Consider the following 12177-nt stretch of genomic DNA (forward strand, 5'->3'; position numbering starts at 1 on the left):
GCTCCTTACTTGTTCAGTGTTTCGCAGACTAGACACTAAAATAAAATTAGAGCAAAGTTCTTGGGCACTAGTGAAGTAATATCCAAATTGTAACAGGGAAGAGCCAATCTGACTACATGTTGGATCTGTTTCTTTTACTTTAACCTTTGCTTCCTGTTGCTTTTGTTCACTAAAAGGATAGTGTCTGTACACAATGGCCTGCCTCAGGGAACCCTGCCCCTCTGCCTGAATGTTAAACCCAAGTGCCTTTGTTCAGGGAAACATCCAGACCCTGTCCACCTGTGGATGGCTGCCAGAAAGAAGAAATTAAAACATCCCCACCCTGAGGCTGGCCATTTCAGGGAACATTTGCAAGTCTTATAGCCTTTTTACTTTACTTCCTCATCCCCTCCCCCTCTCTGTTCTATAAAAGAAACTGGCATCCAAACCCCGATAAGATGGTTTATTGGAGACACTAGTCTGCCACCTTCTCGGTCTGCCTTTCTGAACAAAGTCAAAGTCGTTATTCCTTGCCTCAACACCTCATCTCTGATTTATTGGCCTGTCCTGTGGCAAGCAGAGCGAGCTTGGACTTGGTAACAAAATCAGTCTTTAAATATATTTCAGGCCATCACCTCACATCGGACATAAAATAATTGCTGTTCTTGAGTAATGCTGTATTGTGTGTGTGTGTGTGTGTGTGTGTGCGCGCGCGCGCGCGTGTGTGTGTGTGTGTGTGTGTGTATCTGTGTCCCCTGCCTCTGATGAACTATATGGAAAGACGGTTCTCCAGGTTGACCCTCAACCCTGTTACTCTGAGAAATTTCCAGAAGCTACATTTTAGAGCTTTGCTCTAAACAGGAGGCAACAAGAGGGCCACATTCGTGGATTTTTGCCTCAATTTGTACTGGGCCTGCTAGACTTCCCTGCCCATCCTTCCAGAAGGCTTGATAGAACTTTGAAGTAAGGTATAACAGTGGCTCTAGAACTCGAGACTGCGGGGATTCCTGTTCTGATTCTTCCACTTACCAACTCTCAGATCTTGGGCAATTTACCTTTCTGCCTTGCTTTCCGTGACTGAATGATGGAGCTATTAATAGCACCTACCTTATAGCTTAAAGAGTTACATGTGAAGCATGAGTAACCTGTGGAGATTAAATACATGTGAAGCATGATGCAAAGAATAAGCCCTCAGTAAGGATCCACAATTATCATCTTGCCCCAGGTTTTCTGTGGGAAGGAATCATGTGTCTCCAGGAAAACTAAGCCCCAGGAGTAAACAGGGTTGGTTCCTATTTTCCCTCCGGAAACTCCACTGTTCTCCTATAGCACCAGGACAAAGGACAAAATGCCTGTGCCCCAGGCTGGGCTGACTCAATGGCTTGGGTGGGCCCACAGCTGGATTTGGGGTGTGGGTATCGATGGGGCAGCAAAGGCTGGGAAGTGAGAGGCAGATGGTCAGGAAGAACTAGCCCAGGACATTAGAACTGGATTTCATAAAGCAGTAGAAGTTCCAGGAGCTCCTCCACCAACTGGCTTCTGGTGACTTTTGGCAGGAGATGACCAGCCCAGAGAGAACATTCTGTTGTGAACGAGAAGGACCAAGGTAGTGCTTAGCTCTGGTCACCCCTAGCTAGAAAACAGCCCAAGCCCTTTCCAAAGACAAAGCTGGTGTTTCAAGAGGACTCAGGCCTGAGTGGTGCACATGAAACTCTTCCATTTGCTGTTTACATGCCGAAGTCAAATCTTGGGCAAACCATGTGCTATCCAGCTCTGGTATTTGGTTTAGAGTACATGTTCTCAAAACCTACTGCCTGTGCATTTATGGGCGTGTGGCCTGTGCAGTCACACAGAGCCCCACACTAAGAAGGGCCCCACGCTTGGTTTAATGCTCTGCCCTTGCCGTTTTGTCCTTCTTAATCTTTTTCTTTTAGCAAAAGACTGAATTTTCATTTTGCACTGGGCCTTATGCCTTATGTAGCTGGTCCTGGTGAATAAAGCTAGACTCCATGGCTTACCGACCTTGAGATACTGAACAAGCTACTTGACATCCCTGGGTCTCAGTCTTCTCATTAGTAAAATAAGGCAAATAAGAGTACCTACCTCATGCAGTTAACGTGAAACTAAGTGAGATAACGTATGTGGAGCACAGTTCCTGGCACCTAGTAAGCACCCAGTAAGTGTTAGCCGCAGTGACAACTATTCCCAAAGCCATGGGCTAAACGTCCAATCCAAGTGCTAGTCAAGTAGAAACAGCTGCCTTGGTACCTTGGCCAGTACAGCTCTTAACTGAGGCCACAGGCAAGGAACACAGTTACTGACTGCCATCTGGGACCTGAGGAGGGGCTCTCTAGGATCTGGGTAGAGCCAAGTGACTTAATCCAAAAATGCCTCAAATGGAGAATTCCCTGGCAGTCCAGCAGTTAAGACTCTGCACTTCCACTGCAGGGGGCATGGGTTCCATCCCTGATCGGGGAATAAGCCTGATCACATGTCACGCAGTGCGGCCAAGACAAAAAAAAAAAAAAATGCCTCCAAGATGAAATCTAATTGCATTCCATAGCTGTTGGTGAGAACTCAATCATTTTCTGCCCTTCCACAAGTGATGGTTTGTGGGAAAGAATCTGCACACAGGAGTATCATTCCTCCAGCTTAGAAAAACTAGTTGCTGGAGACCCACCAGCAGAGTCAACAATTGAGGCAGGTGGGACTTTCTCACATCAGAATTAGTTACTGAGAAAGGGAACAGGGTGCACAGTGACCTCAACAAAGACAGCAGTCTAGTCTTCTGGCATGGCTCCTGGTTTGGAGAAGAGCCTGAGTGTTCTCCCTTTTGCCATACACTTGGAGATCTTCCTGTATATCTGAGCACAAGAAAACCTTATTTAAAAAAAAAAGAAGCTTTGATATTTTCATATAAAAGGGACCTCTGATACTGAGTAATATCACTGCTTTTCAGGAAAAGACCTAAGACCTCTCTAACACATTCTAAATAAGGAGCACATTTTTCTGTGTCTGAATAGTACATAGTACTCAAGAGAGTCTTTCTGGAGAGCAATTTGGCAAGGCTTTAAAAGGTCCAGGCCCTTTGACACAGCAAGCCCTGGGGGATCTTTCCAAGGAAACAGCCAGAGATGAAGACCACCATTCACGAAGAAAGATTTTCATCGTGATGTTACACTATCACATAAGTAAAAACTGCATACGACTCCAACAACATGTGATGACAGTATTGATAGTAGAGCCAATGGAACCCATCAAAGCTTATGTTTTTCAAAGAACCTTAGTAATATGGGAAAATGTTTACCGAATTATGTCACACATTATGTGAAACCAAGCAAGCATGCTAATGTATGCGTATTTCACGAATAATGAAAACGTTCCTCAGCTCCAGCTGCTCTACTGCCTGTGTCCTAAATGATGGAAAATTTCTCAGCAAGAAACGGAAGAATTAGCAGGCTCTTAGTTTTCTTATCAGCCTTGCTACCACTTGTGATGAATGAATTTACCACTAAATAACTGGGGAAAAAACCTTATTTCCTCACTTCATTATTCTTACTAACATTGTACTTATGTTTTCTTTAGAATTCTCTAATGGTATGACTCTCTAAAGACCCTCCGCCCTGGAGTCAAAATTTAGCCAGCTAAATGATGTTCAACTCACAACACATTATTTTTCAATTAAGACAAAGTGAGAGAGAAAATAGCATTTTCTCCATTGAATAGTAAAGGACTCAATCTCTAACACCAACACTGAGCCATGATACTGAAGTGGACTTGTGGTTTGGGTTGGGTTTTATTTTTGTTTGTTTTTGCTTTACGCTTGTTTTGTAGTAGTTTCCTGTTCAGCCTCCACCTTCTTTCATATTTTGGGAAAGGTCTCTGTCCTTTGCCCAGATATGACACAGTGTCCTGCCTCTCACTATAGAGGCAACAGCATCCCATGTTGCCAGGACACCAGCATATAAACTTAGGGACTTACCCAATAGGAAGCTCTAGGACTTTAAATCAAGAGCAAGTAGCCCAAAGAAGGTGGGAGATGGCAGCTGCAGTGGCCAGCAGGGTCAGGCACTGGCTATGAGGTCAGAGGATACTTACTCGCCCTCTGTGATCTCTGAGCCGTAAGTGTGCATTGGTTAGAATTTTTCAGTCTTAGGCGAGATAAAACCCAATGCACACTCGCTTAAGAAAAAAGAGAAATGTACAGACCCCAGTAAATAGCAGGATATTTAACATTTATTTCTTAATTCTTCATGGGTAGCTTCATTCCAGGCTCAAAGGATGCCAGCTGCACCCTGCTTATCACTCCTCTTTTGTTAATCTGCTTCTTTACTGTTAGCTGAATTCTAGGCAGAAAAACCGTCAAGGGACAAAAATGAATGGTAGGGCCCCAGGCTTATCCGTTTCCCAATTTACATCCAGTAAGAAAGAGAAGTCACTTCCTCCAAAGCTCAAGCAAAAGCCCAGGAATTGACTTGCTTATTGGCCTAATCCAGGTCTCATGTCTGTCTCTGAACTCAGGGCTGTGGCCACGCACATGCAAGGCACTGGATTTCTTATTTTTATGGTTCTAATCTAATTTTAATTCACATTTTTTAATTTAAGTATAGTTGATTTACAATGTTGTGCTAATTTCTGCTATACAGCAAAGTGATTCAGTTATATATATATATAAATATATATATATATACACACACACATTCTTTTTGTTATATTCTTTTCCATTATTGTTTATCATAGGATATTGAATATAGTTCCCTATGCTATACAGAAGGACCTTGTTGCTTATCCATTCTATATGTAATAGCTTGTATCTACTAACCCCAAATATCCAGTCCATCCCTGCCCCACCCCTTCCCCCTTGGCAACCACAAGTCTGTTCTCTATGTCTGTGAGTCTGTTTCTGTTTTGTAGAAAGGTTCATATGTGTCATGTATTAGATTCCACATGTAAGTGACATCATATGGCATTTGTCCTTCTCTTTCAGACTTGCTTCACTTAGTATGACAATCTCTAGATCCATCCATGTTGCTGCAAATGTCATTATTTCATACTTTTTTATGGCTGAGTAGTATTCTGTTGTATATATGTACCACGTCTTCCTCATCCATTCATCTGGCAATGGACAGTTAGGGTGCTTCCATGTCTTGGTTATTGTAAACAAAAGGCACTGGATTTCTGAGTCTAGACAAGAGGATTCTTCCCCTGTGGCCTGGGGGCCAAGTGTGGGGAAGGGGACCATTAGGGAAATGGTTATCAGGACAAGAGTGAGTAAGTGAATGGGTGCCAAGCAGCAGAAACTGAGTCATTTGCACAAACTCAAAGATTCCAGTGTAAGCACATTAAAAAGGGCAGAAGATGTTACACGTCAAATGTTCCTCATTAGGCGGTCGGAACCACCATTCCTCAGTTACATAATGTCATGTGGGTCAATGAACACAGCTGTTCAATAAACCAAGCCCTTGGGATCTTAGTGAGTTAATACGATAAATGGGTGCCCATCCCAATGTAGCTATAGTGTTTTTCAGGGCATCATATAGGCCACTGATTTAGCCATTTTATAAAAATAAGAATATTAGAATTTTCTTTTTTGTTTAATATACACTAAAGTCTCATGTGTCCAATACTGGGCACTGGAGGTGCACTTTCCAAAATGTACTTCTTGAAGTGGCCTAGACTTTCTCAATTTCAATGATTTTACTATAAATCCCCCTGAAACACATGACACATTTCCCCATCTTAATAACCAGACCACTGAACACAATCTAACCTGACATTGGTCTTCTCTGATCTACTACAGTGATGCCCTCGGGGGATGTTGAGGTGTATAGCACTGTTTGCCATTACACCAAATGGTGCCATATCATCCTGCTTCCTTTGTTGGATGCTGTGGGATTGAGGACAAATATGACCTAATCTGGTCTGGAGTGTCTGAAAGGTTTCTAGGCCCTAGACTCACTAGTGTAATGCACACCTCTACTACTTGTAATAGTTGATCTTAATGTATTTGCAGATTTGCAAGCGTGAACCTAGTACATCACATGATTAAGAGGCTTTCTAAAAAGGAATGACAATTCTCTCTGACTCTAGTTTTCTTAATGCATATAACTTTCTTCATTGCACCGATGTAAAAATAACACAGGTCCTAAAGAGGAGGTCTACAACCATAAAGAAAATCCTGTGCCTCTAAACAACGCTTAGCTTCTGAAACTTGTGCCAATAGGAAGTCAATCGTCAAAGATGCATCCCCCCAAAAAGGCATACTCTCCAACACCAAAAAGTAAGGGAGAGGGAAAAACCTCCCAGAAGGCAAAGCTGGGCCTCAGAGAGCTATGAGATTTGAGAGATTTGAGCTATGAGAGAGATTTCCTCCCAAAGAGTATAAACAAATGTTAATGAAGGAATCCTCCCACTTCGAGGGTAGAAGAGCATCCCACTGTGTGTCCAACATTGCTATGAACCGGTGACTGTTGTGTGTCTCCCATTCTTCTGAATGAGAATTTTTATTGTAGTGTGACTTCACTACCTCACTAGTAAATGAGGGCAGATAACTCTCAAACTCTTTTTCAGCAGAGCTGGGAGAGGGATGCAATCTACAGATTCCACAATATACATAAAGATTACCAAAAGAAGATGAGATTGCACAGAAGCAATATGGGAAAATAATACAGAGAAGAAGTACAGAGAATGATGAGAGGGTCCATAGGTGGCAAATCTCAGAAAGTCCCTGCAAAAATCCAGTTATGAAAGTGAGTGTCTCACCTTGAACTTCAAAAAAGATATCCCTATATGTACCAAGTATGGAAGGTAGCATGAAGAGGGAGAGCAGCAGAAGCCCCCCTAAACTTGATCTGATCCAGAAAAACAGAAGAGGCAGAGCTATACAGAGAATAACACAGATGGGCCATATTTGCAGGAAGCACTCTGTCTCTTTGACAACAGGAAAGAGGAGAGTCTTGGCATGTGCTACCAGAAAGGTTACCTGCTTCTCCCTGCTCTGCTCTCCCCAGCCCATGGAAGTGTTCAGCAGAGAGCTGGTCCAGGAATATCCAGTTCATTTGGCATCAAGTATGTGAAAAAGAAACTGGCCCAGGGACTTCCCTGGTGGCGCAGTGGTTAAGAATCTGCCTGTCAATGCAGGGGACATGGGTTTGAGCTCTGGTCCGGGAAGATCCCACATGCCACGGAACAACTAAGCCTGTGCACCACAACTACTGAGCCTGCACTCTAGAGCCCACGAACCACAACTATTGAGCCTGCACGCCACAACTACTGAAGCCCGTGCACCTACAGCCAGTGCTCCGCAACAAGAGAAGCCACCGCAATGAGAAGCCCATGCACCGCAACAAAGAGCAGCCCCTGCTCGCCATAACTAGAGAAAGATCACACACAGCAACGAAGACCCAATGCAGCCGAAAAAATAATAAAAAATTAAAAAGAAAGAAACTGGCCCAGCATAAATATAAAGCTTCCGTTTTTTTAAAAATGTGAAAGAGCAGCAAAACTTACCAGTGAATGTGAGACACTCAGCAGAAAAATGTTGCCCCAACCAGACGAAAAGTGTAAACAACTATGAAGTAATCACCTCTAAGAATCATCACAGAGAAACCACAAAGATGCAAGAAATCAGGGAGGAAATGGTGAGATAACAAGTGCAGATGAAATGTGAGCCGAGCTAATAGAATGCAGGGAAAAAGTAGGAAAGAAAAAAGTCCCCTAATGATCATAAAAATGAAAACAAAATTGGAAGAAGCACATGGCAGAGTAGGCACTGTGAAAAAATAACAAAAAAAAGAAGATAATACTAACAAGTTGGAAACCAAATTTTAAAGATAAAAAGGAGTAGAGGGAAAACACTAGACATAGAAGACAAGCAAAGAAGTGATGATAGATGTATAACTGGAATCCCCAAAGAACAGAACCAAAATCATACAGCAGAGAAAATGTTTAAAAGTAGCAATCAAGAAAACTTTCCTGAAATAAAAGGGACAAAACCTGGTAGCGTTATCAGATGAAAGATAAAGAAATAATCTTTTGAGTAGCTGAGCAGAAAGAGCAAGTCACTTATAAAAGGGATAAACTTGTCTGGCATCAGGTTTCTCCACAGCAACATAAGCATTGGGAGAAAGTGGAGATCCAACAAGATCCTTAAAAAAGAACATGTGAGTCAAGGGTTTCATTTCCAGCCAAACTGCCCTTCAAGTATAAGACCATTTTGAACAACACAAGAACCCAGGGAATATTGCTCCCTGGAGCCATTCTGAAGGCAACTACCTGAAGAAGAGTTTCAGCCAAGCAAGTGATGGTGACAAAAACTATAGCAAAACCATGATGAAAACCAGGGCTAGAGATGAACACCGACAATACTTAACTGTAGAACTATGGCTAAAACAAATGGGAGTGCCCAGGTAGCAGAACAGAATAGCAGAATGTGAAATATACACCCTGACGTTACAGAATGATACAATAAGTAATAATTGATAGTGGAAGAAGAAAAGAAGTTGAGATGCTGAGTAAGTTCCCTGACTGCATTATATATAATAATTGAGAGCCAAGAGTTATTAAAGTGGGCAAATCTTCTAATAGAAGCCTAAGCATATTTAATAATGTAAAAGTAAACATTAAAAGGATGGTGTCAACTAAAATTGTGTGGTGGAGAAAGAGAAGAGATGTCATCACCCATCATAAGGAACTAATAGATACTACTTAAAGAATAGAACACTAAGGTTATTATATGCGATTATAATTATAAAGTTAACCCCTATGACAAATCGTTTAATCCCTATGGCAAAAATACAAAACTCCCCAAGTATAAGAAAAAAGACACACACAAAAATTGACAAAAGACAAAAATTGGTGCAGGAAGGAAGTAATCATAGCTCGCCTTATGATCAGTTGGAAGAGGAGCATTTACCTAGCAAAATAATGCAACTATTCACATTCACTTTTGATCTAATCAAACTATACTGGGAAGGAAAGAGGACAGGAAGAGAGCTCTTCTACAGTGGGGCGGGGAGGAAAAAGAGAACTGATTCCTCATCTTCCACAATGGGAAGTCAAGAAATCATCTCTAAAATAAAATTCGGGAAGTGTAATACCAAGGTGACATTTAAAGACATGGAGATGGATATCAAAATAATCATGCAAAAGAAATGAAAGGGGTTGCCCCAGGGGAGGTGAAAAAAGAGGAGAGGGGCAGAGACTGCTGTTTTACATAACAAACTTTGTGGAACACAGTTTGGCTGTTTAATGTATAACTTCAATAAAAAGTACACTTTTTAAAAAAGAATTTGAGCTCAACTGAGCAATCAGAGTTCAACTGATCGTTCAGAGGTTCATTTTTTACCCTAACCTTTCCATGAGGTCCTTTCAAACGAAAGTTTCCCTAGTCTTTCATTTTGAAAAATGAAATTCTTCATTCTGCTCTGCCTTTTATTGAAAGCCACCACACAAGTACTGCATTAATCTGACAGTGTTTCCTCAGCCTCCTTTGAACCTCCGGCTGCCATGTATTCTATGAGGACAAAATGTTGATTTTAGTGCCATTACTCAGGAGGGCCTGCAGAGGAAAAGATACTTGCAAATACATTGATACCTATGGTGGTGATGACAGTTCCAGCAAAGAAAAAGGCACTTCCGAGGTCCCAGTGACTGCTGTTGTTAGAAGAGTTTCCTATGGGGCTTACTCCTGCGTTGTCAGCGTCAAGAGCATGCTGCAAGGAAAGTGAGAAAGCATGAGGTTCAGTGAAAAAGCTTACCAAGGGGCTTCCCTGGTGGCGCAGTGGTTAAGGATCGTCTGCCAATAAATCCAGGAATATCTCACGTGCCGCGGAGCAACTAAGCCCATGCACCACAACTACTGAGCCCGCATGCTGCAACTACTGAAGCCCACGTGCCTAGAGCCCATGCTCCGCAACAAGAGAAGCCACCGCAATGAGAAGCCCACACACTGCAACGCAGAGTAGCCCCCACTCACCACAACTAGAGAAAGCCCGCGTGCAGCAAAAGACCCAAGGCAGCCAAAAAGAATAAATAAATAAAATAAATATGTTTTTTAAAAAAGATTGCTTTAAAAAATAATAATGAGTGAACAAACTAAAGTAATAAATGTAGGCACATGATCTTCCCAAAGGTGTGAGAAGAAAGCAATTTAAAATAAGTTTATAAAAAAAAAAAAAAAAAAAAGCTTACTAAGATTTCCTTGCTCCAGAACCTGCAATGATCTATAAAGAACTGGTTATGTGGATGAGGGTACCGTCATACAATGAAATACTACTGTTACAGAGAAAAGCACAGGCCCAAATGGCACCATTTGTGCTAAAGTCCATGGTATCAAACCTGCACTTGATACCTGACTTTATTGCAGTTACGACCTTCCCCAGAAATGTAATCTTTTTTTACTATTTATTCTTTTCTTTTAGTGAAGTATAGTTGATTTACAATATTGTGTCAATTTCAGGTGTACAGCAAAGTGATTTAGTTATTGTTTTTCAGATTATATTCCATTATAGGTTATAACAAGATACTGAATATAGTTCCCTGTGCTGAATCCTTGTGCTTCTCTATTTTATGTATAGTAGTTTGTATCTGTTAATCCCATAACTCCTAATTTGTACCTCCCTCCCTCTCTCTCCCCTTTGGTAACCGTAAGTTTGTGTTCTGTGTCTGTGAGTCTATTTCTGTCTTGTATATAGACTCATTTGTACTATCTTTAGATTCCACATATAAATGATATCATGTAGTATTTGTCTTCCTCTGTCTGAGTTACCTCGCTAAATATAATATTTTCTAGGTCTATCCAGAAATGTAATCTTAATCAACCAGTCTGGAATTGTCTGGTCAGCACCAATGAGGCAGCCTGTCTCATGGACCTGCTCCATCCCCCAGAGGAAAAGAGGTAATGTGCATGCTAAAACCCCTGCTATTCTTTCCCCCCTCTCCCCCCAAAGAAGATGTCCTGACCTAAAAAATAATCCTTTCTTTTCTTTTGATAATAGCTCCTTTGCCCCACTCTCTTCCTATAAAAACCTTCCATTTTGTACAACCCCTGGGAGGACCCCTCTAGCTGCTAGATGGGTTGGTGCCTGATTCATAAATCATTGAATAAAGCCCATTAGGTCTTCAAACCTACTCGGCTGAATTTTGGTTTTTGTTTTAATTTTTTGGCCTCGCCGTGTGGCACGCAGGATCTTAGTTCCCTGACCAGGGATGGAACCCACGCCCCCTGCAGTGGGAACGCCAAGTCTTAACCACTGGATCACCAGGGAAGTCCCTGAATTTTGTTTTTTAACACTATACATCCACTTGTTAAAATTAGAAAATTAGTTTTAAATTGGGGGGAAAAATCCATATACAGTATGTTGCCATTTATGTAAAATTTGCAGACATAGGATTTACCCAGTCCTGGCAGAAGTTATGCAAAACGCATACATCTTGTTGTGCATATACACAGAAAGATGTCTAAAAGGACTGGCATCCAAAGTGGTCACTCCCGGGAGGCAGGGTTTCAGTTCCTTTTCACTCTCTTTTTTTCTGTTTTGTTGGAATGTTTTACACTGAGCTTGTTTCAGGAGTTAAGAGCTTGGGCTCCTGGGTCAGAGTGTCATGGTTCTGCTCGTTAATCACCTCAGACACTTGGGCAAGTTATTATTATTTTTTTTAATGTATCTTTTTTTTTTTACATCTTTATTGGAGTATAATTGCTTTACAATGGTGTGTTAGTTTCTGCTTTATAACAAAGTGAATCAGTTATACATATGTTCCTATATCTCTTCCCTCCTGCGTCTCCCTCCCTCCCACCCTCCCTATCCCACCCCTCTAGGAGGTCACAAAGCACGGAGCTGATCTCCCTGTGCTATGCAGCTGCTTCCCACTAGCTATCTATTTTATGTTTGGTAGTGTATATATGGACTTCAGGATATGAGGAGGGGGAAGGGTAAACTGTGACAAAGCGAGAGAGTGGGCAAGTTATTTTAACCTCTCTAAGCCCAAATTTCCTCATTTGCAAACTGGGGATAACAATGCCTTCCCCCACAGAGTCGTTGTGAGGATTAAATGAGATGATTCATGTAATACGCTGAGCCCAATGCCCAGCACTGTGTCAGGGTTTAACAAATAGTTGACAATTTTGTGGCTGTCATTTCACTGTCCCCCAACACACACACACACACACACACACACACACACACACACACACAC

At 41.8% G+C, this 12177-nt stretch overlaps 1 protein-coding gene across 2 annotated transcripts in view; it reads right to left on the bottom strand.

Moving 5' to 3' along the window:
• KCNK10 (potassium two pore domain channel subfamily K member 10) overlaps positions 1–12177 on the bottom strand; it is a 138001-nt gene that overhangs the window by 40255 nt on the left and 85569 nt on the right. For both annotated transcript variants that reach the window (XM_029238543.1, XM_029238544.1), the window contains exon 3: positions 9575–9692. In XM_029238543.1, the coding sequence (XP_029094376.1) occupies positions 9575–9692 (118 nt within the window). The remainder of the gene's footprint in view (positions 1–9574; positions 9693–12177) is intronic.

The sequence above is a fragment of the Monodon monoceros genome, unplaced genomic scaffold (assembly GCF_005190385.1).
Source record: "Monodon monoceros isolate NGI ecotype Baffin Bay Population unplaced genomic scaffold, NGI_Narwhal_1 Super_Scaffold_21, whole genome shotgun sequence".
Classification (NCBI taxonomy): Eukaryota; Metazoa; Chordata; class Mammalia; order Artiodactyla; family Monodontidae; genus Monodon; species Monodon monoceros.